General features: G+C 39.2%; 1 protein-coding gene across 2 annotated transcripts in view; it reads left to right on the top strand.

The window, feature by feature from the left end:
* The window catches only part of LOC148854361 (actin binding protein), a 34,681-nt gene that overhangs the window by 5,090 nt on the left and 7,689 nt on the right, over window positions 1-21,902 (top strand). For both annotated transcript variants that reach the window (XM_088985815.1, XM_088985814.1), the window contains 7 exons: window positions 1-133; window positions 6,342-6,413; window positions 7,018-7,116; window positions 7,282-7,323; window positions 19,755-19,835; window positions 19,939-19,989; window positions 20,098-20,179. In XM_088985815.1, coding sequence (XP_088841941.1) covers window positions 1-133; window positions 6,342-6,413; window positions 7,018-7,116; window positions 7,282-7,323; window positions 19,755-19,835; window positions 19,939-19,989; window positions 20,098-20,179 — 560 coding nt within the window. The remainder of the gene's footprint in view (window positions 134-6,341; window positions 6,414-7,017; window positions 7,117-7,281; window positions 7,324-19,754; window positions 19,836-19,938; window positions 19,990-20,097; window positions 20,180-21,902) is intronic.

The raw sequence follows: 21,902 nt of genomic DNA, 5'->3' as shown, positions 1-21,902 counted from the left end.
TGCATCAGAATTTGATGTGTCAGAACTTGAGAGCCTTTTCTCTGCCACAGTTCCAAATATGGTTGATGGCTCAGGAGGTAAATCTGGAGGACGACGCAAGTCTCTTGGATCTAAACCCGATAAAGTTCACCTGGTAATTCACAAAATTTGGCATTATACATAATTTCATGGCTCTTTTCTTATACTTTGTAGGGGATAATGTTGTTAATTTCTTCAAATTTCTTGAAGTGACCTCCTTATAATCCATCTTTTTAATGTTTGGATAATATTCCATACTTTTGTGATTTCAAATATGTCTTGACTGAATTTTCATAGGGTGGATTGAAAGGGATAAATATGTTTACCTTTCATCCTTCATTCATGGGGCAAGTTTCAGCTCAAAATTCCTTGTCCTGTGGCCAAATTGGTCATTTTCTGGGCATCTTTTGAAGCGAAGAAAACTAATTGACAAGTTAACATCATTTGAGAAAGTTCCAGTTAATGGTGGATTATAGAGCTGCCATGGACTGAGCAAATAACCAAGTAGTGTGACATGCACTTGATTTAAAATATCTGGTGCATGAAATTAACCATGGATATGGTCCTTCGTCCTTGATGAATTGGAATGACAAAATAGGATTTGTGTAACCGACTCAAAATAGTTTGGATAAGGCTTTTTTTAGTTGAGTTGTATATCTGGTGTATGAAGATTTTGCTAATTGCTATGACTAGGAAGAGTTCTAGTAATTTTTCAATTGCTTGCATGCAGGTGCAACTTTTCTTTTTTTGATTAGAAACGGTAATTTCATTAATACAACTTAAGAATAACTTTCTAGAGTTAAGTACAACTGTCAACCCCTAAACAGGTGTTGAGCCCCTAGTAATCCTTCTTACAAAACTGCCTAGAATATTCTCTCCCTCACAGTCCCTTGTTTAGCCAATGTGTCAGCTGAACCATTAGCTGATCTCCTTGTCCATTTGAAGCACACACCGGTCTCCCTTGTTGTGTTGAGGATTTCCCTTATGGGCTGTCTATAATTCCAGGCTCCCAAACTTACCAGATTGCAACCACTCAATCAACAATTTAGAGTTATGGGAGTGGCTCTTCTCATTGTTTGGGTGCAGGTTGGTTAGGCCAGCAGATGCAAGTTTGATTTTTGATCCTGCTTTCTTCCCTTGGCGTCACAGAAGAGGAAGAATTATGTGGAAGTGTGCAAGAGCAGTGCTGATCTGGTTCGTGTGGGAAGAAAGGAATACCAGAATTTTCCAAGAGAAGGAGAGAAGCCCAGAAGAGATGAAGGACTGCATTCTAAACAAATCTTGTGGCTAAAATCACTGGACCTATTCCATCAATTCTCATTTAATGATATTTGGAGGAATTGGTTAGCAGTGGCTAATTGTTCATCCATAAAGACTAAAGTGAGTATGGCTTGGGAACCCCCTCCTGAAAGATTCTTGAAGCTGAATTTCGGCGGAAGTAGTCTTGGTAATCCAGGTCCGTCGGGGGTGGGAGGGGTACTGAGGAATGAGTGTGGGAATGTGGTTCTTATTTCCTTAGGACCCATAGGAGTTGGAAACTCTACTAGGGCGGAACTTGCTGCCACCACTATCCAGGGAGATAATAGAAGGGGACTCCAAGGTGGTAGTGGGCTGGCTACAAAATCCGGACTCTATAATGTGGTGTTTTAAGAATGAAATAAAAGATTTCAACTGCCTAACAAGAAGCTTGACAGTGAGAGTACAATGGGTGGGGAGATCAACAAACTCTATGGTTGATGATCTTGCAAAGCAAGGGGTAAATAGGGAAAGTTTGTATTGGGCTCAAATGTAGACTGAATCTGTTTTCTATCTTTTGTCTTTCTTCCTACTGTAGGAGAGGACACAGTTCGTGCCTCTCCACGGGAAGCTTGTAACTGCATTAGTTTTTATTAATGAAATTTATCCTTCTTATTTATCAAAAAAAAAAAAAAAATATATATATATATATATATATAGAGTCTCCAGCTATCTCAATTTGGTATAACCCAAACTGTTTGTCATATCTTACACCTTGAAGCAAGGCTATCACCTTTGCTCTCAATGAGCCCCCCCACTCCTATTGGTGGGGTTACCTCTAGAACTCCTGTCAAAGTTCAGTTTCACTCTTTGTTGTGTTGGTGGGGACCACAATTCCTGCATAGTAGGTTTTATGGAAGTTGTAGATGCCACCACTTCCCAATTCCTATAAATGTCTTCAGCTGAGAAGTCTTTAAACAAATCCAAAGTTTTCAACCATTGAATAGTCATGATGATTATCCTTTCCACAATTTCCTTATTGGATTTCTCCACTCCTTTTAAAGATCCTATTGTTCATTTCTTCCCAAATGGCTAAATTGACCATAAGATAACTGCTCTTTTGGCTCTCCACATTAATCTTCCACATCTCTTCGGTTGCTTGACAAAGCTTGGGTAAAAAAGGTTTGCCATGTCCGAGGAAGGTGTTCACTTGCAACCAAAGATAGAAGAGAACCATGCCCAAATAAAGCATAGAAATGGACAAGAAATTAATAGGTGTATGATTGTCTCACCAGAGCCTAAGCAAAGGCTACAAACATGGGGTGATAGGCATAAATTTGGCCTTTTTCTTTGCAACATATCTAGAGTATTGATTTTTGGAGAACCACCTCCCAACAATAAGCCCGAATTTTTGTGTGTATAGGCTGACACCAAATCTCCTTTGAAGGAAAGCTCCTTGTAGGGTTTGATGATTGAGTGAGGACATCAAAGGAGAAGCAAGTGAACACGCCAGATGGGGAAGGTTTCCAAATTCTACTGTCCAAACAAGATTGGTCCAAGTATTAGAGAGATTTGAGAAAAGGCTTGCTTCTTGGAGGAAAAATCATCTCTCTTTAGGGGGGAGAATCACTTTGATTAAGTTTACCCTAGCTAACCTTCCTGTTTACTTCTTGTCAGTGTTTAAGATTTCCACAAAGGTCTCTAACAGGGTGGAAAAATTAATGAGGATTTTTTTATGGGAACCAGGAGTGGAGAAGAAAGACGATAGGGTGAGTTGGGAGGTGGTAACTAGTAGCAAGAAGCTAGGGGGCTTGGGATTGGGAATATTAGGAAAAAAAACATGGCGTTGATGGGGAAATGGTTGTGGAGGTTTCCACTGGAAAGGGACAAATTGTGGACAAAGATAGTGAGTGGCATACATGGGCTAGATGAGAACGACTGGGATCCAGGAATTTTGACAAGGGCTATAGTTGCTTCCCCTTGGAAAGCCATTCATGATTTGCTTCTAGTTTTCTCCCCTTGGATCATGTATGATTTGAACTCTAGTAATCGAATAAAATTTTGGGAGCAACCTTGGGTTGGGGACTTACCCATGAGGGACCAATTTCCCTCTTTGTATGCTTTGTCAGGTTTGAAAAATAAACCCATCTCCTCTTTCTTAGTTCCTTCTGATTCTACTTCTAGTTTTGGGTGGAACCTAGGCCCGAGAAGGGCAATTAAGGATACATAATTGGGCTGTATTTCATCTCTACTAGCCATCCTTGAAAATGTTTTCTTGAACCCTAGTAAGGTAGACACTAGAGTGGCTCATTTTCTTATGCTTCGTTTTTTGAGACCTTAGTTCAGCCTACTATTCCCTCTTGGGTTGTCCTTCCCTGTTAAAGAGATTTGGAGCAAACCAATTCCTCCTCGGGTTGGTAGTTTTTGTTGGAAAACTTTCTTAGAAAGGATTAACACAAATGACTTGCTTCAGAGAAAGAGGCCCAATTATTGTTTACTTCCCAATATGTGTAATCTTTGCAAAGCTGCTGGGGAAACGGGTTACCACATTATGGTTACTTATCCGGTTACCAAAACTGTTTTGGAGTGGGTGTTTCTCCCTTTTTGGCTGTACTTGGAATCCCCTCGTGAGTGTGCAAAGCTTGTTCTCTCCTTTGTTCTTTACATGGCCTAAAAGGGAAGGTTATGTGGAGAAGCATTAGGGCGGTAGTGTGCTGGTCTGTATGGGAAGAGAGAAACACACTAATATTTTCAGACAAGGAAAGAACCACGGAAAACTTACTAGAACTGATACACTTAAGGGCAGGTCACTGGCTGAAATCTATGGAGCTATTCTCAGAATTTTCCATGGCTGACTTATTGAGAAAGTGGAAAGAGGTAGCTAACCTTTGCCTATCGTAAGAGGACCTCTAGGCCCTCTTGGTCCCCCCCTCCCGCTGGATTCATAAAACTGAATTTCGATGGAACTAGCTTAAGGAATCCAGGGCATTCTGGGATTGGGGGTGTTTTCAGGAAGGAGGATGGTATCATTACTGTCATGTTCTCAGGCCCAATTGGAGATGGTGACTCTCTTAGGGCTGAGATTCTAGCAGTTCTTGAAGGAATCCAAAGAGCAAGAGAATTAAACATCAGATGCTTAGTTATTGAAGGGGACTTGGAGGTGGTGATTAGGTGGCTGAAAGGAGACAACAATGGTTTGTGGAGCTACAACAATGAAAAGAAAAAATTTAAATGGCTGAGTAAGGATATTGAAGTGAAGTACAACTGGGTGAAGAGAAGTGCTAACTCAATGGCTGATGGGTTAGTTAAGCAAGGGGTGGTTAAGGAATCTCTGTTTTGGGCTAATTTTTAGCTTCTTTCTTTGTCCTTTTGTTGTTGGGGAGTTAAGATTGCTTACCTCCCCTTTCTGTAATTAAAGTTTCACAAATCTTATTAATTAATGAAGCTTATTGTTATCGATAAAGAAACAAGATTGGTCCAGGTAGGTTGACCCTAGAAGGTTAATTAATTCATCCACCATTGCCATTTGTGACTCCCTTAGGACCTCTCCTCAGACCTAGGTCCCAAGAATTATCAGTAAAAATTGAAGAGATCACTTTTCTTTTATTTTCTAACAGTGAATAAATAGAAGGGAACCTTTCAGTAAGGGACATGTCTCTAACCCAAATATCTTCCCAAAACAACACTTTATTTCCTGCACAAGCATCAAATTTGAAGTAAGGAAGGATGAAGGTAAAATACCACGAATAGATTTTCAGGGAAAGCATTGAGAAGCCTTAGGGTCAATTCTTGCATCCCAACCATTGTCTGCCATTCCATGAATGCTAATAATCACTCTATGCCAAAGCCTGTCCTGTTACAACGGCAGTCTCTATAACCATTTCCCCAATAATGCTGTGTTTCTTAGCCTAATATTTCCTATTACTAGGCCCCCTTCATCTCTACTTCTAGAAACCACCTCCCACTTCACTAGGTGGTCTTTTTTGGTGTCTCCTGGTTTCCAAAGGAAGTTCCTCGTAATCTTTTCTAGCTGATTTGCTACTTTCATCAGTATCCTAAAGGTAGATAGGAAGTACACTGGTAAGTTAGCCAAAGTTGACTTTATTAGGGTTATCCTACCTCCCAAAGAAATGTAGTTTCTCTTCCAATTCGCAAGTCTCTTTGTAAATCTCTCAATCACTGGATACCAGAAACTATCTATATTAGGATTTCCTCCCAATGGTAGTCCCAGTTATTGTAATGGCCAATCCCTTAACACCCCAGCAGGCCAGCTATCTGAATCACCTCTTCACTCCCTAAATTTACTCCTGCCACACAACTCTTTCCTCAATTAATCTTAAGGTTGGAGATCCTTTCAAATTTATGGACTATCATTTTTAGGTTCATGCAGGTGCAACTTAGAATCTAGGCATTGGTTGAGCATTGCTTTAGGGTTTGGGCCTTTGTAGAGATGATGGGCCGAATGGGCCTTAGTTTATTTCTTTTACTTAGTTATGTTTTATGTTTTATGTTTATGAGTAGTGGGCCTTAGTTATGGGCCTGTTTTCTTCTTTTTTATTATTGTTTTTAGTGCTGGCTACCCTATTAAGGGTATTCATGTAATTGTGCTCATATTACAATTAAAGAATAAAAGATAACTTTGGGGGACAGGAGAGAGGTTTGAACTACGATATTCCTTCTTCCCTTTTCTTCCTTCTTCTTCCATTGTTTCTTTCTCTTCCGTATGAAGGTATCCAACTCGTTTGCTAGCTTGACTGTTTCTCTTAGACTTGCCTATATAGCCATGCACCTGCTCCACTGCATCTCATCCAAGATATGACCAACTTTGGATCCCCTTCACCAGTTCACCCTCTAAATGCTTCAGTCTAAACTGTTTATCTAATTTCAGTCCTTGTTCTCCTCCTTTATAAGTTTTCTCTTGTAGGTTGATCTTGTTCTATGTTTCACTTGTACTTTCCATGTAGTGATTTATTACACTAAAAATTGAACAAAGCTATTCTGCATTGCTGTTATCTGTTTAAGTTATTCCTGTAATTTCCCTGTATTGTCTCACATTGATCGACAAACACAAACATTATTCTCTGCAGATTGAGCTAAGGCGGGCAAATAACTGTGAAATTATGCTCACAAAAGTTAAGATGCCTCTTTCTGATATGATGGTAAGCTTCATTTGGTGCTAAATTTTTATGTGTGTAAAGTTTCTATTTCATGAAGTGACAATTTAGAAAATGGTTGTGGTTTAGTATCCAGTTCCTTCTGGAGGAAGGATATACAGACAGATATAGGAAATGCTTCTTAACATCTTATTGGAGACCTGAACATGCTTTACAATATCTAAAACTTTATTTCTAGAATATTGTATGGATTTTGCTCATATTCCAACATGTTATAATATTTGATAACCATAGGGATCAAGACTCCTTGAGGGTTCACATCTAAACCTTCACATGAGAAGTAGCAAGAAACTAAAGGGATGTCTAGAATAGTCTACCCCCAACCAGAAAAAAAATGTTTTGTTTATTAAAGTGATGCTCTGCATGTACAAGTACAGAATACAGATATGCTCTAGGCCAAGAAAGAAATAAAAGATACACATATAACATCGTGTTCTGACATGTAGATGAGGGAGGGAGGGAGACCTCTATTAAACCTTGTGTTAGAGACCTCAATTACTGCAGGTCCTGCAGTGACATAACATAATCCTTTCATCTATACAGCACATTGTTGAAGTTGGCTCTGTTAACTGACCTTGGATTTTTACAGAGTGCAGCATTAGCATTGGATGATTCGATTTTAGATGTTGATCAGGTGGAAAATCTCATTAAATTCTGTCCTACAAAAGAGGAGATGGAACTTCTGAAGGTGAGGATACTTGATCAATCATGATTATCTTCACAGCTTCTTTTTTCTCCTTACTATTTGTCATTATTCTTTTAAAATGTCAGTTCTCTCACCTACTTGTTATTTAAATAGTACAGTTTGGCATTTTTGTCTTTGTTGTGAACTTTTTCTTCTTTTTTTTTTCAGGGCTACAATGGTGACAAGGAAAACTTGGGGAAGTGTGAACAGGTATGCAGAACCTACTTTCTTGGCTACATGATGTTATACCTTTGTTAATGATGCATTTCTTGTACGGTTACTAATGGTTGAATTCAATTTCCTGGACACTAAGGCCTGCACCTGCAGCAAAAGGTTAATGAGTTGTGAAATTATTGGGTCATTTTGAAGTCCTTAACACTATGTTTGGATTTATTGTGTTGACCACATGATTTTCAACATTTAATGCATGTGTAGTTCACAAGAATATTTCACATGAAAGAAGAATATTATACAAGGTCAGGGGAAGGTGTAATTTTTTTTTTTTGACAAATGAAATAATTTATTAGCAAAAGATCAAAGCAGTTACAAGCTTCCTTGGAGGGACGTGAGATTCTACCACCCTTGAGCCCAAAAATCTCAAAGAAAAGGAATTACAACGCAGCTACAAAGAGAATGTAGGAGCTGAAGAGTCAAATTGGAATTTTATGTATTTATGTACTTTTGGACAGTGGGGGGTATTTTTGTCATTTTGCAATTTTCTGTGGGGTCCATTGACAGGGTTTAATTTTTTATAGTTATAGTTTGTTTATATTTAAAACTTCAGAGTCATTGCATAAGTAGGATTAGAGTTATTGAGTCTTCTTCGAATTGAAATAGAATATGACAACTTAGTTTGAGTCCTACACTCCTACTAGGATTATTGAGTCTAATAGTTTGACTCATAAGACTATTATGAGTCTAACAGTTTGGCTCATAGGATTATTATGAGTTTAGAGTCTATAAATATGTATGGACGTTTTACACAAAGTCAATGAAGTTTATTGAGTTTTCTTCAGCTTATGCTAGCTATGGTGAGTGATTCCCATGCCATAGAGTGATTCTAGGCACCCTGTGAGTGATTGCAGGTTTTTTCTCTCTTCTTTCTCTCCCTATTTTCTTCTCTCTTACTCCTTCAAGAAGTCATTACAGCCATAAAATTCTAATCCAAGAAGATCATTCAACATTCTCTAAGGACAAGAACTGAGCTGGTCCTACATCAGTTGGTATCAGAGCTAATGGTATATTCACTATGTTCTCACAAAGTGACTGATTCTTAGGCCTAGTGTCATGGGGATAGTCATTGGGACCCCGTGCGACACTCGAATGCGACAAGTAAGCCTAAGCAACAAGCAACAACACAAGAAAAGGCAACAAAGATGGTGCACAAATTAGACAAAAGGCAAATTGTATTGCATTAATGGATGGCAAGCATAAGCACACAATTTAGTGTCGAGGGGATTTCATGCTTAACCTTTACATGCTCTTGATTCACTCGACTACCTACCTCCCCTCAAGGAGTATGTTAATCTTTTGGGGGAGTGACATAAAGATACATCAAAAGGATGAAAAATCATACTAAGTAATTACAAGAATGCCATTGGCAATCCCCCCATACAAAAGTACATGCATAACCCACCCATGACACACACTTGGACACTGGAGTGGCGGCTGTAGGCACGATGGATGGTAGTTGATGGCGCGGCGAAGAGAACACTTGTGACAGTCTCCCCCACTCAATTCAGTCTTCGTCCTCGAAGACTGGCTTTTGCTTGAGGCTCAGATCTATTGTTGATGAAGGAGGGTTCTTAAGCTACTCCGCGAACTTAGTCTCTTCCAAGGCCTGGGCATGAGGTTGGGTGGAAGTCTTTAGGGTGTTCTTGATGGTGGGAAAACCTATGGCTTAGTCCCTACATTAAGTCCTTGCCTGGATGCTTCAAGGTAGGATTTTGGATGTTCTGCTTTGGTGGTAGGAAAGTTTGTGGCCAGGGCTAGGTCAAAATGAAGGTTTGGATTTTTTGGGTATTGTTCCCCCTGATGATTTTTCCCCCAAGGGTTGCTCCTTACAAGGCTCCTATGAGGCTTGGCTTGATCAATGTGGTGGCAGATAGGGTACCTAAGTGGAATTGGTGGTACTCGCTCTCCTCGTTGATTATCATAGTGGAACTGGTTGTGGCTGGAGATGGCCTTGGGTCTTCCAGGAGTCTTTTGTGTTGTCGGCTTGTGGCGCTAACGTTGGTGCCGTTGTTGATGTTGATGCTGGCGCTAGTGCTGTTGCTGACATTGGTACTGGCGCTGCTGCTAATGTCGATGTTGGCGTTGATGTTGGAACGGCTTTGGGGGAGACTTCTTCTTGGTGATGACTTCCCAACCCGTCCTAGTGCTAATGTGAGATGATTGAGACGGGGTCTTCCTTGTAGACACGACGCTGGTTTTGTGGATATCTACTTCCTGATAGTATGGGCCGAAAGTTGCTTCCCATGTACCTTCAAGGTTGTTGTCACTGGAACCATGGAAGGAGAACACTCGTCCAAGATGGACAGACTGTCTATGTGTGGCATGAGAGTTGCTTGCGTCTGTGCGAGAAACTCCATTTCCAAGACAACTTGAAAATCATCCAAAGGTACTACAAATAGATTGATGGGTCCTTTCCATGACCCAACTTGGAGCTCTACTCCACGAGCCATGCCTTCTACTGCTTTGGCCCCTGAGTTGACAACCTTGATCCACCTGTCTGTTTGGTGGTGGTCAAGCCGAGTCACTTTGCCTCCGCAAGCGAGATGAAGTTGTGGGTGGTCCCAGTGTCCACAAAGGCTTGGGTCGGCCTCCCGTCGAGGGTGATCTCTACATATTTCAGCCCCTTGTGGGCTTTGGTGGGCTGCTTGGATGTGGCCCCTTTCTTAACCATGGCATTGATGAGTTGGAGGGCGCCTACTCTTGGCGCCGTTGTGGGTTTCTCCTCATCACTCTCTTCACTGTCGCTGAGTTTGGCAATGAGGGCATTGAGTTTCTTCCCTGTTGGATAGTCACTCGTCTAATGATTCCCATTGCAAAGGTAACAAGGCACAGGAGGAGCAGTTGGTCTCCTAGTGAACCGGTGGCCCTGATAGCTTTGGGCTCCTTGTGTCTTCTTCCCTTATTGGTAATTGTTGGGCTTGTTAGTGGGCACTGGTTTCTCCTGTGTAGAGGTTGATTTCTGATCTCCCCCACTCAAGCTTTTGTTATGTGGGCTATATGGTTAGTGGTCTTCCTCTTCTGACTTCCTTAGATCAACTAGTTGCTCGGCCACCGCCATGGCTGTCGCTAAGTCCTTCACCCCACGCCGTTGTAGTTTGAGCTCCTCTCATGGTTTGAGACCATCCGTGAAGTTGAACAAAAGGTCTTTGTCAGACATGTCGGAGATCTCAAGGGTCAAGGCTGAGAACTCTTGGGCATAGTCATGCAATGAGTCTTGGTGCTTCAAGTTCTTCAACTTTCTTCGTGCCAAGTATTCAACATTTTCGGGGAAGAACTGTCAGCTTGATCTCTCTCTTGAAATCGGCCTAGGTGTTGAGGGTCCGAGTGCCACGTTCAATGTCCTGGCAACATCTACGCCACCATAACATTGCAATATCATTTAAATACATGGCGGTTGTATGTACCTGAGTTTGGTCATCATGGATGCCAGTCGTAGAGAAGTACTGATCAAGTTGCCACAAGAAGTTTTCAAGCTCCTGAGCATCACGATCATCGGCGTATGGAGTTGGTTGGTGCACCTTGATATGGGTGGATGGAGCAGATGAAGAGCCGGTGGAATTGGCCATAGCTCTTTTCATGATTGTCAACTCAGCCCTCATCTCATCCAATTGCGCTTGGAAGTTGTCCATCATGCCTTGAAGGCTGCTTTGGGAAGAGCTGGTTTGTGATTGTTGCAAGGTGTTGTGGACATCTCGGAGGGCTCCACTGAAGCGGCTCTCCAGCTCCACCACAACAATTCTCTACAGTCTCCATGTTGAGATGGAGTTCGTCGACCTGATCTCTAGTCTCACCTACTGTTGCCTCACAACATAGGATGCGCATGTCCATGCTAGCTAGCTGGTCGATCGATTTGTCATGCTTGCTAGCTTTAGTTGTGCGGCTCTTCGGGGCTTGTGTCCTGGCGTGTTCGTCGAATGGAGCCTCATTGGTGTTATGGGCTTGGTGTGGTCTGTGTAGTGTGTCATCGGCAATGTCGCGGTTGCTCTTCATTGTGTTGAATTAGGGGCGGTTGATAGGGTCCAATGTGCGTGTAGGAGCTCCTGCTCTGATACCAATTGTCACGGGGCTAGTCGTTGTGGCCCCGTGTGACACTCGAATGCGACGAGTAAGCCTAAGCAACAAGCAACAACACAAGAAAAGGCAACAAAGATGGCACACAAATTAGACAAAAGGCAAATTGTATTGCATTAATGGATGGCAAGCATAAGCACACAGTTTAGTGTCAAGGGGATCTCATGCTTTAACCTTTACATGCTCTTGATTCACTCGACTATCTACCTCCCCTCAAAGAGTACGCTAAGCTTTTGGGGGAGTGACATAAAGATACATCAAAAGGATGAAAAATCATACTAAATAATTACAAGAATGCCATTGGCAATCCACCCATACAAAAGTACATGCATAGCCCACCCATGACACACACTTGGACACTGGAGTGGTGGCTGTAGGCATGATGGCGCGGTGAAGAGAACACTTGTGGCACTAGGTATATGCTAAACAGTCTTACAGGTCTAGAACCAATGATGATTGGGTTTTTGAACCATATAAAGGGCCTTTGGTTGACTTATTTGAGATGATGGTGGAAGAAAACAGATCTAATAATGTTGGCTACAGGAGTAAGGTTTTCAAACATGTTAGAAGAGAAAGGGAAATACCAGATTTCGAAGGAGATGATGGTCCACAAGCATTCTTTGATTGGGTTGCTGAACTAGAAGAGTATTTTGATTGGCATGATATGGTTGACAAACAAAGGATTAGATTTGCGCGCATGAAGCTGATGTGTCATGCTAAAGTATGGTGGATACACTTGAGCAATGACTAGAAAATAGAGGCGATGATCCAATTGGTACATGGGTAGAGATGAAGAGGCGTTTGCAAGAAAAGCACATCCCACTAGACTTCCATGATGATACACATGGAGTTGACTAATTTTGAGCAAAAGAAGCAACAGGTTACAACAAGGAGCTTGGAGTCAATTGGAAAAAGGTACAAAGTTGAAAAGAAAGTAGATGATTCCTTGCATGTTGATGCCTATCCTAGAGTTGAAGTTGGGGATGAGGCTAAAGAAGTTGTAGATATTAAAAATCAAGAGGGTGCAGTCCAAGAAAAAGCAGAAATTATTGGAGTTTCTAACACCCATGATCAGCTTGACGTTAATGGCCAAGAAGAAATAGAAGTGGAGCAAGTTGAAGAAATTCGAGTGCAAGATACAAATATGCTGATTGTAGTAGATCCTAGTATGGAAGTAAGTGACTTCGCATTACAAGTTCAACTAGAACTAATTCAAGAATTACAATTTGACAAAGCAGAAGTTCCACCAACATCAACAATGGAAGGAGTCCCAGAGTTTGTTGAAGAACCAGCAATAGAAAAACACAGAGATGGTCATTCCTAAGCTAGATGTTGAAGGAAAAGTTCCAAATGTTGTAGGCGAGAATTTGGATAAGCAAGGGGAAGAAGATTCATCACAAAGGCTGGTTGATGAATTAAGTGTTCAAGAAACTAATGTTATTGATGATTTAACAAAGATGGTTATGGAAGGTAGTGTTTTAGAAATGCGTTTCTTTCAAGATCCTTTTCTAATTCTGTGTGTGGCCCTACTCTACAGTCCAAGCATGTAGCTGTGGGAAGTCCTACTCCTTTTGTAATTGGATTTGGGGCATATCAACTTCTCATCCTCAAGTTCTTCAAAACTCGAGAGCGACTTTTTTTTTTGGACAGTAGGGGGTATTTTTGTCATTTTGCAATTTTCTGTGGGGTCCATTGATAGGGTTTAATTTTTATAGTTATAGTTTGTTTATATTTAAAATTTCAGAGTCATTGCATAAGTAGGATTAGAGTTAGAGTTTTCTTTTAAATAGGATATGACAACTTAGTTTGGTGCGCGATTCCCATGCCCTACAGTGATTCAGACCTCCCCATTTCGTCTACACATTCGTACTAATAAGATTTTGTCAATTATTTATTTACCCTTCACAAATACTCTTTGAACTTGACTAATGAGAGAAGGAGCTTGACTAGTCACCAGCCTAATAGGTTTGAAGTCCCCCGGTTGACAAGCTCCAGATTTTTAGGAAGTAGGGCTAAAAAAGTTGCATTGACTCCATGGCTGATTTTGTGCTTGTCCTCAAACTCTTAAAAAATCTCAAAAAGATCTTTAATTACATCCCAACAGTCCTAATAAAAAGCCATAGTAAAACCATCTGGACCTAGGGCCTTTGATCTGTCCATTACGAAAACCACATATTTATTTCCTCTTCTTCAAAATTCCTTTCTAACTGCATTTATTAAAAAAAAAAAATTCCTTTCTAACCAAAGTAGATTATCTTGAGTTAGCCGTGGGCAATCCACACCTTCCAACCTCAACCTAGTACTCATGGGTCTTCTAAAAAGTGACTTCAAATGCTCCACAAAAGTCCTAGCTATCTCATCCTAGAGAAGAGTCCAACCCATTAATATCTAATTTGGCCACAACATTTTTCCTTCTTCTCTCATTTGCTACAACATGAAAGAATTTGATATTTCCATCACCCTCCTTAATCCATTTATACCTTGACTTTTGTCTCCAAGAAATTTCCTCTCTAAAGAGAACCTCTTCTAGCCCCTTCTTCAGTTTCCATCTCAGCTCCCTGTCTTGTTCATTAATGATCTTTAGAGACTCTTTTTCATCCAAGGCCTCAATCCAGGTTAATAGAGAAGACTTTTGCTCCTCTAATTACTTGAAATGGATCCTATTCCACTCTTTAATTTTGGATATGAGTCTTTTCTGTTTTTTACGAAACTTGACTCCTTTCCACTTAACACTTCTTAGCTCCTCATTCCATCACTTTTCAACTTTAAGCACAAAATCTGGGTGAGTCAACCACATATTCTCAAATCTAAAGGGTCTAGGTCCACTACTTAGGGGTTCCGGGCCAAACTTAATTGGGCAATGATCAGAGGTAACTCTAAGCAAAGCTTTAGTAGCCAAATCCCTCCAATGAGTTTCCTAACCTTCAGTGAAGAGGAACCTATCCAACTTCAAACTAATTGGTTCTTGAAAGTTAGACCAAGTGAGCATGGCCTGCAATAAGGGAAGTTCCTTTAATTGGCAAGTAATGATGAATTCATTGAGTCTCCTCATGCTGGTTGTTGTGGATTGATTGGGGTTATTTGACTCATTACAAAATCTAATCACATTAAAACCCCTCCAAACGCCCCTCCAACAAGCCTTGGATTCCAAACTTTCCTTCTCTCATTCCTTTCTCTATACCTATTAGGTCCATACACGTTAGTTACAAAATCTCATTCCTTTCTCTATACTTATTAGGTCCATACACATTAGTTAGGTCCATACACATTAGTTAGAACCCAAGGGAATCCATCATCACGGTTTTTGAATTTTAAGGAAACTGAGAAGCTACCTATCAGCTCTCCACTGGTTCACATCATCCCTCCAAAGCATAGCCAACCCCCCAAAAACACCCCAAGAGGGGGCCAAAGTCTAGTTCACTCCTCTGGCTCTCCACACACTTCTTACCCAACTCCCATCTAACTCAGCTAGGTTGGTTTACGGCAGCACACTATATCTGGCCTCTCCCTCCTGAGCAAATCCTTTATAATCCTTCTCTTCCTAGCAATACCTAGGCCCCTCACATTCAACTGATAATTTTTATTATTAACAGTCAAATCAGTGACCCATATTTATCGTCCCAGCCCTACTTGAGAGCTTTCTTCCTTTTCCCCGCTTGCACTGAATTCAAGATCTCCTTCAATATCAGAGATTAATCTTTCCACTTTGATTTTTTTTCTCTTTCTTTCCTTCTTTTTCCCCCCCACTCTTCTTAAAAGTTCCGCTAACTACTACTTCCTCAGAGTTGGGACAGCTCCATAGGGGTCTAATTGGGGTGAGGTCAGACAAAGTGGTACGGTGGTACCTAATTCTACACCTTTTTCTGTTCCCAATCTGCAGACTGACAGGTTTCCTCCTTTTTATACTCTTCTAAAAGAGCACAAATATGCTCCCAAATGTATTCAAGCTCCGCTTGTTTCTTTTTAAGAATTCTAACCTCCTCCTTATCACAACTTGTAAACACCTCCCTTTCCTCTGCTGTTTTCAACTGGGAAGCTGGAGTCTCTGAAACAGGCACAACATACCCATTAGTATCAAAATCTGAAAGGACAGATTTACCTGGGGTGTATTGGACAGACTGAAAACAGGGGTTGAGGCTTAAAACCAAGAACAGGGTCAGGAGACCCACCCGCACTCTGCTTTTGCAAAGGTTGAGTTTCAGGAGGATTATGCCCTTTGCCAGCCAAGCCAAATAATGCCAATTTCATTGGACTTTTCTCCGCCTACCCACTACAAAACTATCCTGAGGCTACTACATCTCAGGAGTGATAATCTTCATCGGGCAAGAGGTCCCCTGTGCAACTTTCATAATGTCTACCCTCTGTTTCAGACTTTTCTCCGCCTCACAAAGCTCAGGAGATGTCCCATCTTCCTCCAAGCATAGCAACTCAGCAAAGAAGCTATCTTCAACATCAGTGAAGTTCTTTGAAGTTTGTAGGTCGACAGTACCAATACTTCTGTATCTTCAATGTCTGAATCACTAGCATCTTGGGTTTCATCTGTCCCTACTCTTTCCAGTCCGCCATCCCTATTCTTTCCAAAGCACTATCTTCTTGGGTTTTGTCTCTCCTGTGATATACAACACAGACTTGAAGCTGGAACCCATTGAAGAGAGTTCCTACTTTGATTGTGGCTTGAGTCTTCAGCCAAATGACAAGGAAGCTTCAAAGAAGAAAAAGATGATGATGATAGATCTTTCTTATCATCTGGTAGTTGGCCCTCCCCACCCACGTGATTTTTTAATGGGTCACGTGCAAGTTCTTTTAATCCACTTGGGTCAGATGAGATCAGCCCATCCGAAAATGGGCTTGCTTCCAATTCTTTAGCAATGGTCCCCTTGGGCCCAGCTGATAAATTAGGCCCATCCGAAACACGCTGGGACCTCACGTGGACAATTAAAGAAGCCACCTCCCTGGTTTGACCTACCAGTTCAGACCTTTCCCCTCTTGGACCAAAACCCTCCTTCAAAGCCAAGGAACACTTCCAAGAGTTCAAACTGCTGGTCTTAGCGCCAAATCCAACTGGGAAAGACAAAAGGAAAATGTTGCACAGCAGAAAGGATACTGTTAAAGATGATAAGTCATGCTACAAATCCATCACATTTATTGTGATGTAGGTGTTCTATGTCAAGAACATTAAAAATGGCTTTCTTTTGAAACTTTAGAAAACTTGTTCAATTTCTATGCATTTTTCTTGTCTCAAAAGGCCAGGCTCCATATATATATACTTATAGCTGAATACAGGGAAACTTCAGTTTCTGCTTCACCCCCAACCACAAAAATAAAAAATAAAAAAGAAAAAAAGAAAAGAAAAACTACTCTTCAATATTGAGGACAACCATTTGCTTGATCAGTAACAGTTCACTTTTATTATTTCAAGAAAGGAGTATAGTATGTACATAATGCGAAGCCCATGTGTAGGCTGACAACTGATTTTTTTTGGCATTGACTTATTTCAAAGATCTTTACCAAGAACCAATTCTCAGTCAATTAACTGATATTTGAACCACTCAAGAATGATTAAATTTAGGTACTGAGCCAATGATCTTTTTGGTTCTTAAACAGAAATGGAATTCTCAACAAAGAAAATAAGAAATAGAAAAATATGTAATCAGATATTTTTGCATAATCAAGACCGTGAGATTGGATTTTGGCATAAAAAAACACCTTTATTTTTATTTGGGGGGATTATTGTTGCAGTCTTGCAGGCATCAATGCAACTTCTTAGTGGTGTTGGGGGGGGGGACTGTTGTAGAGAGATTAAGGAAAGTTCTCTTGTCTAGACCACCCTTGCCCTGTAAATTTATTGCTTTTATACCTATAAATTTATTAACCAAATCTGTAGTTCCAAAGATTAATTGGTTGGTGCAGATACAGAAATCAAGGAAGGAATTCAAGGACAAATAAATCAATTTTCCAGTTCATACACCGATTTCAAAATTTTGGTGATAGGGATGTTGTTATTTTGATTTTTTAAATATATTTTTTTAGTTTGTATGTGTTTTAGAAATTTGGAATAAGGGTTTTTAAGCCTTTTAAGTAATTTACTGAAATTACTAGTTGTGGTAACTTTTGACTTACTATTTATAGTATTTCCCACGATTACTATTTATAGTAATTGCAATTTACTATTTTTAATAATTTTTAGCTTCTTTACATTACTTCAGTTCAGTTTTATTAAGATTAATACTGGATTATTAGAATTGTTTTTGGAGTTAGAGTACTTATTTGACTATCCCCATTGGTTGCCTACTTGCCTATGGGTTTGTCTTAGTTTTAAAGCAATTTTGTTTTGGGTTAATTGAACAAAAGTTGGAGTCTATAAAGGCAGACCCGAGTTCTTATGGTGAGTCTATAAATAGAGTAACTGTAATTGAAAAGAGATGAGTTAAATTGATGAAATAAAGTTTGGTTTGGTGAAATCTGATTGCTTCCAGGTATTTTCCTCTCTTTGCCCCCTCTCTTATTTCTTCTTCTAAGTGATCTATCTGTTTGCTATTTACTCTTAACAGAAAGAGTTCTTTTCATTCTTTCTAATCTCTTGCTCATTTTTTGGTGGACAGCAAGTTGTTGACTTGCTTTTCCATCTCTTTTCTTCATCTTTAATCACCCATATCACCTTTCTTCACTTCACAAGGCTTACCACCAGATCTGGAATTTGATGACTCCTATGTGTCCCACAGGCCACATCATTAATCCCCTCATACAAAGATTTGTGAATTTATATTTTTAAAAAATGATTTGTGAATTTATATTGATAAAAAAAGATTTGCGAATTTATCTTGCTATCCTGGTGGAGTTAGTCAATTATTTGTGCCATTAGAGAACACAAGGAAGAAATGAGATATGAAGAAAGAAAATGCAATTACAAAACTACCCTCTCAGTTTTTTAATGAGAAGCATCTTTTGTCCAAATAAAATTTGAGAGTGCTATCCTCCTTCTGGAATGTGGAGGTTAGCATCTCTATGGATAAGTACAAAAAGTCTACAGATTTATGAGTGAGATCTTATTGTCTAAATATTTGAGTTTTTAAATTAGAATTTTGTTATTCTTAATATGTTTTTGGTAGGAATTTGGTTTTCTTAGTGTTTATATTTTTTGGAATTCATACGGAAGTTGTTGTTTCTTATAACAAAACAAAAAGACCAAAGGTGAAGTAGGATCCATGTTGCTGATCATATATAGTTAAGAAAATGCTTTGTTGGCTTGACTTGATTTTAAAGTTTGAAGTTAGCCATCTCTGAGGTTCTTTAAATTATAGGGAGGTCTAGATTATTAAGGCTTATTTTGGAAAGAGTACAAATACAAATATTTATCCTGCAAATACATACAAAACAATACAAAATATAAGGTTTTGCACCCTACCTATTTGTGTTTGTACTCTTTCCAAACTGATCCTAAGTTATGTGGATGCAAAAGACCATTTGAAATCTTATGCAAAGGTTTTGCCTTTGGCTTCTGTTTCTTTTATGGTGTGACTGTGTAAAACCTACATGCTCTACTTTTATTCCTCCTCCTAGTTGTATGGCTATATCAAGGATTTGGTTCAAGAAAATATTTATTCTACCTGTTGTTTAAGAGAGAGGTGTGACTCTAATTTATCTCCTTCTAGTTATGCTTCTTTCTTTTGTCTTCATTCTATTTGTTTCTATTACTTTGTTGGATCTTGGTTTCTTTAATTCCTTGCTTCAATATTTGATTGATATCTTGATATCTAACCATAATTCTTGATTCTTCATCCTCATCTTTTCTTCAGGTTTCATTTGGTCATCATTTTTACCATTTATTTGACGCTTGAATACCTGATTCTTTTAAACCTATTGGATGGAGGACCAGATCTGTACACCTTCTAGTTTTTTAGTTCATAAAATTTTTGATAAATGGTGTCAAATTTCAGCCAAAGCTCTTGAGCAATTTGGCTTTACTTGGGTTATGAATTGTAAATAAACCTACATGTCATGAATAATCTCTCATTTTTCTTTTCTTTTTAGGAGGATGGCAAAGTGATATACTGCAGTAATATTTTAAATAAGTGATGTATTGTGTCTATATATGATAATGGATTTGGCTCTCCAAAAGGGGAAAAACAAAAAAGATTATGTATGGTTTTGTGTTTTTTCACAATGAGGAATTTAAGCTTTCAAAAGAGCAAGAGCGGACTACTATTCCTTTTTAAGTATCATGTTACCATGCCTTTATGCTAGTATGCTATGTGTTGATTAATAAACTTATTTTCTTTATGTTATAATTATATTAAAGATTAAAAATCATTTGGATTTCACTTTCGATGTTGCAGTTCTTTCTAGAGCTAATGAAAGTCCCACGGGTGGAATCTAAACTAAGAGTATTCTCTTTCAAGATTCAATTTAGTTCTCAGGTTTGGGTCTATTTTAATTATTTCTTCTGACTTTTTTAAAGTAATATAAAATAACATAGCTTACTATTTGCCTTGGCTGTCTGAATGTTTACCTCATTTGCAGATTTCGGATTTTAGGAAGAGTTTAAATACTGTCAATTCTGCATGTGATGAGGTATTTGTTTAATGGTTTTGAGATCCTTGATATGTTTGATATATCTATATATATATATATATATATATATTACCTTAGCACTCAACTTTTATTTTAATGACTAAACAGGTTCGGAATTCCATTAAATTAAAGGAAATTATGAAGAAAATTCTTTATTTGGGGAATACATTAAACCAAGGAACTGCAAGGGGTAAGTGACCTCATTAATGATTTGAAATTCAATTAAGTTTTATTTTGTAATGGAGGAATGGAAGATGATACTATCCTTTCTTATATAATTTCTCTTTTAGTTTGAAGGAGCATGTGTGTTTCTTGTGTCTAGATTTTGTGATTATAATAAGTATTTGCTCATTGAATGATGAAAAAGAAAAGGAAAATAACTATTTGTGAAAAGTAAAAGCTATTAAAAGAGATGAAAGTTAAGAGGAGGAATTTCGTAAAATGACTGTTGCATCCTTGTAAAAATGGAGGGAATGAAACAAGGGAAAATGATGTGGAATTACATCTTAATGTAAGAAACTTTGGGGTCATTAGCAATCTTTAAGGTTATGTACCCTAAATTTCAGTTTTGCAAAGTTGTGAATTTAGATTTCAGTGATTGAGGGCTTTGAAGGTACTTGAGAGTAAGATCATCAACATCAACATTAAAATATCAGTATGATGGTAGTTTCCAAGGTCCTGCATGACCTAGTACAATCAAGATGTATAGTGTGGGGGACCCACTGAGGAAACTAGAAAATCTAGCTTGTAGATCTAGGTTGTCCTTGTGAAACAGTGGACAAATTAAGTGTGCAACTCTTAGAAGCGTACTTGGCTCTATTTGAATTCAATACATCTCTCTTGAGAGAATGTGCCACAACAATCACTTGGGCAAGAGTGTATTGGTAGTTCTAAGTCTTTTTTTGGAGTATAAAAAGAAAAGATCTAGTAATGAGGGCAATCACTTGGGCAGCTGGGAATTTGGAAATTTAGACAGCTGGTAAGGGAAATTCTTAGCATAACAAGGGAGGTGGGTGTTTGGTTCAAGTGGGTAAGGAGATCAGCAAATGGTTTTGCTGACGCCCTAGCAAAACAAGGGACTGCAAGGGTGAGAGTGGATGATCTGTATTTCAGGTTAATTTATCTCTAATGAAAGTTATCGTTTCTGATAAAAAATAAAATAAAATATTTTGAATCTGTTTTTTTAGGACAACTATTCTGAGATGGGTGAGAGTGGATGATCTGGATTGGCCAAGTCTATCAGCCGTTGAGGCGGGTTGGCTAGAAAGGAACTTTGAAGAGGAGGAGATAAGACAAGCTATTTTCTCTATGGACAGGTTAAAGGCTCCTGGACCAGATGGTTTTACTATGGCTTTCTATCAAGAATGTTGGGACACTATCAAAGAAGATTTGTTTGTGGGTTTTAAGGAGTTTGAAAACAACCATGTAATTAGTCGTGGAGTTAATGCCACATTCTTAGTTCTCGTCCCAAAAAGATTAGATGCCAAACACCTTAATGATTTCAGGCCGATTAGTTTGGTGACCAACATCTATAAGATTGTGGCAAAAGTGCTTTCTTTAAGGATTAAAAAGGTCTTTCCCTCTCTCATTACTCAAGCCCAAGGAGCCTTTGTACAAGATAGGCAGATTTTAGACCAAATCTTTATAGCAAATGAATGTGTGGAGGAAATGAGGAGATCAGGCAATCAAGGCTAAGTTGGACATTGAGAAGGCCTATGACTCGGTGGATTGGAATTTTCTATTAGAAGTGTTAAGAAAATGTGGATTTTGGGATAGATGGTGCAGGTGGGTGAGTGGATGCATAACCTTTTGTCAATTTTTTTAGTTCTAGTTAATGGAAGGGTCAAGGATTTTTTCCCACCATGTAGACGGCTCAGGCAAGGAGACCCCCCTTTCACCTTTCTTGTCCACAC

This window comes from Nelumbo lutea, chromosome 4 (genome assembly GCF_056320005.1).
Source record: "Nelumbo lutea isolate HS-2025 chromosome 4, American lotus-T2T, whole genome shotgun sequence".
Lineage (NCBI taxonomy): Eukaryota > Viridiplantae > Streptophyta > Magnoliopsida > Proteales > Nelumbonaceae > Nelumbo > Nelumbo lutea.
This window is presented reverse-complemented; position numbering and strand designations above follow the sequence as displayed.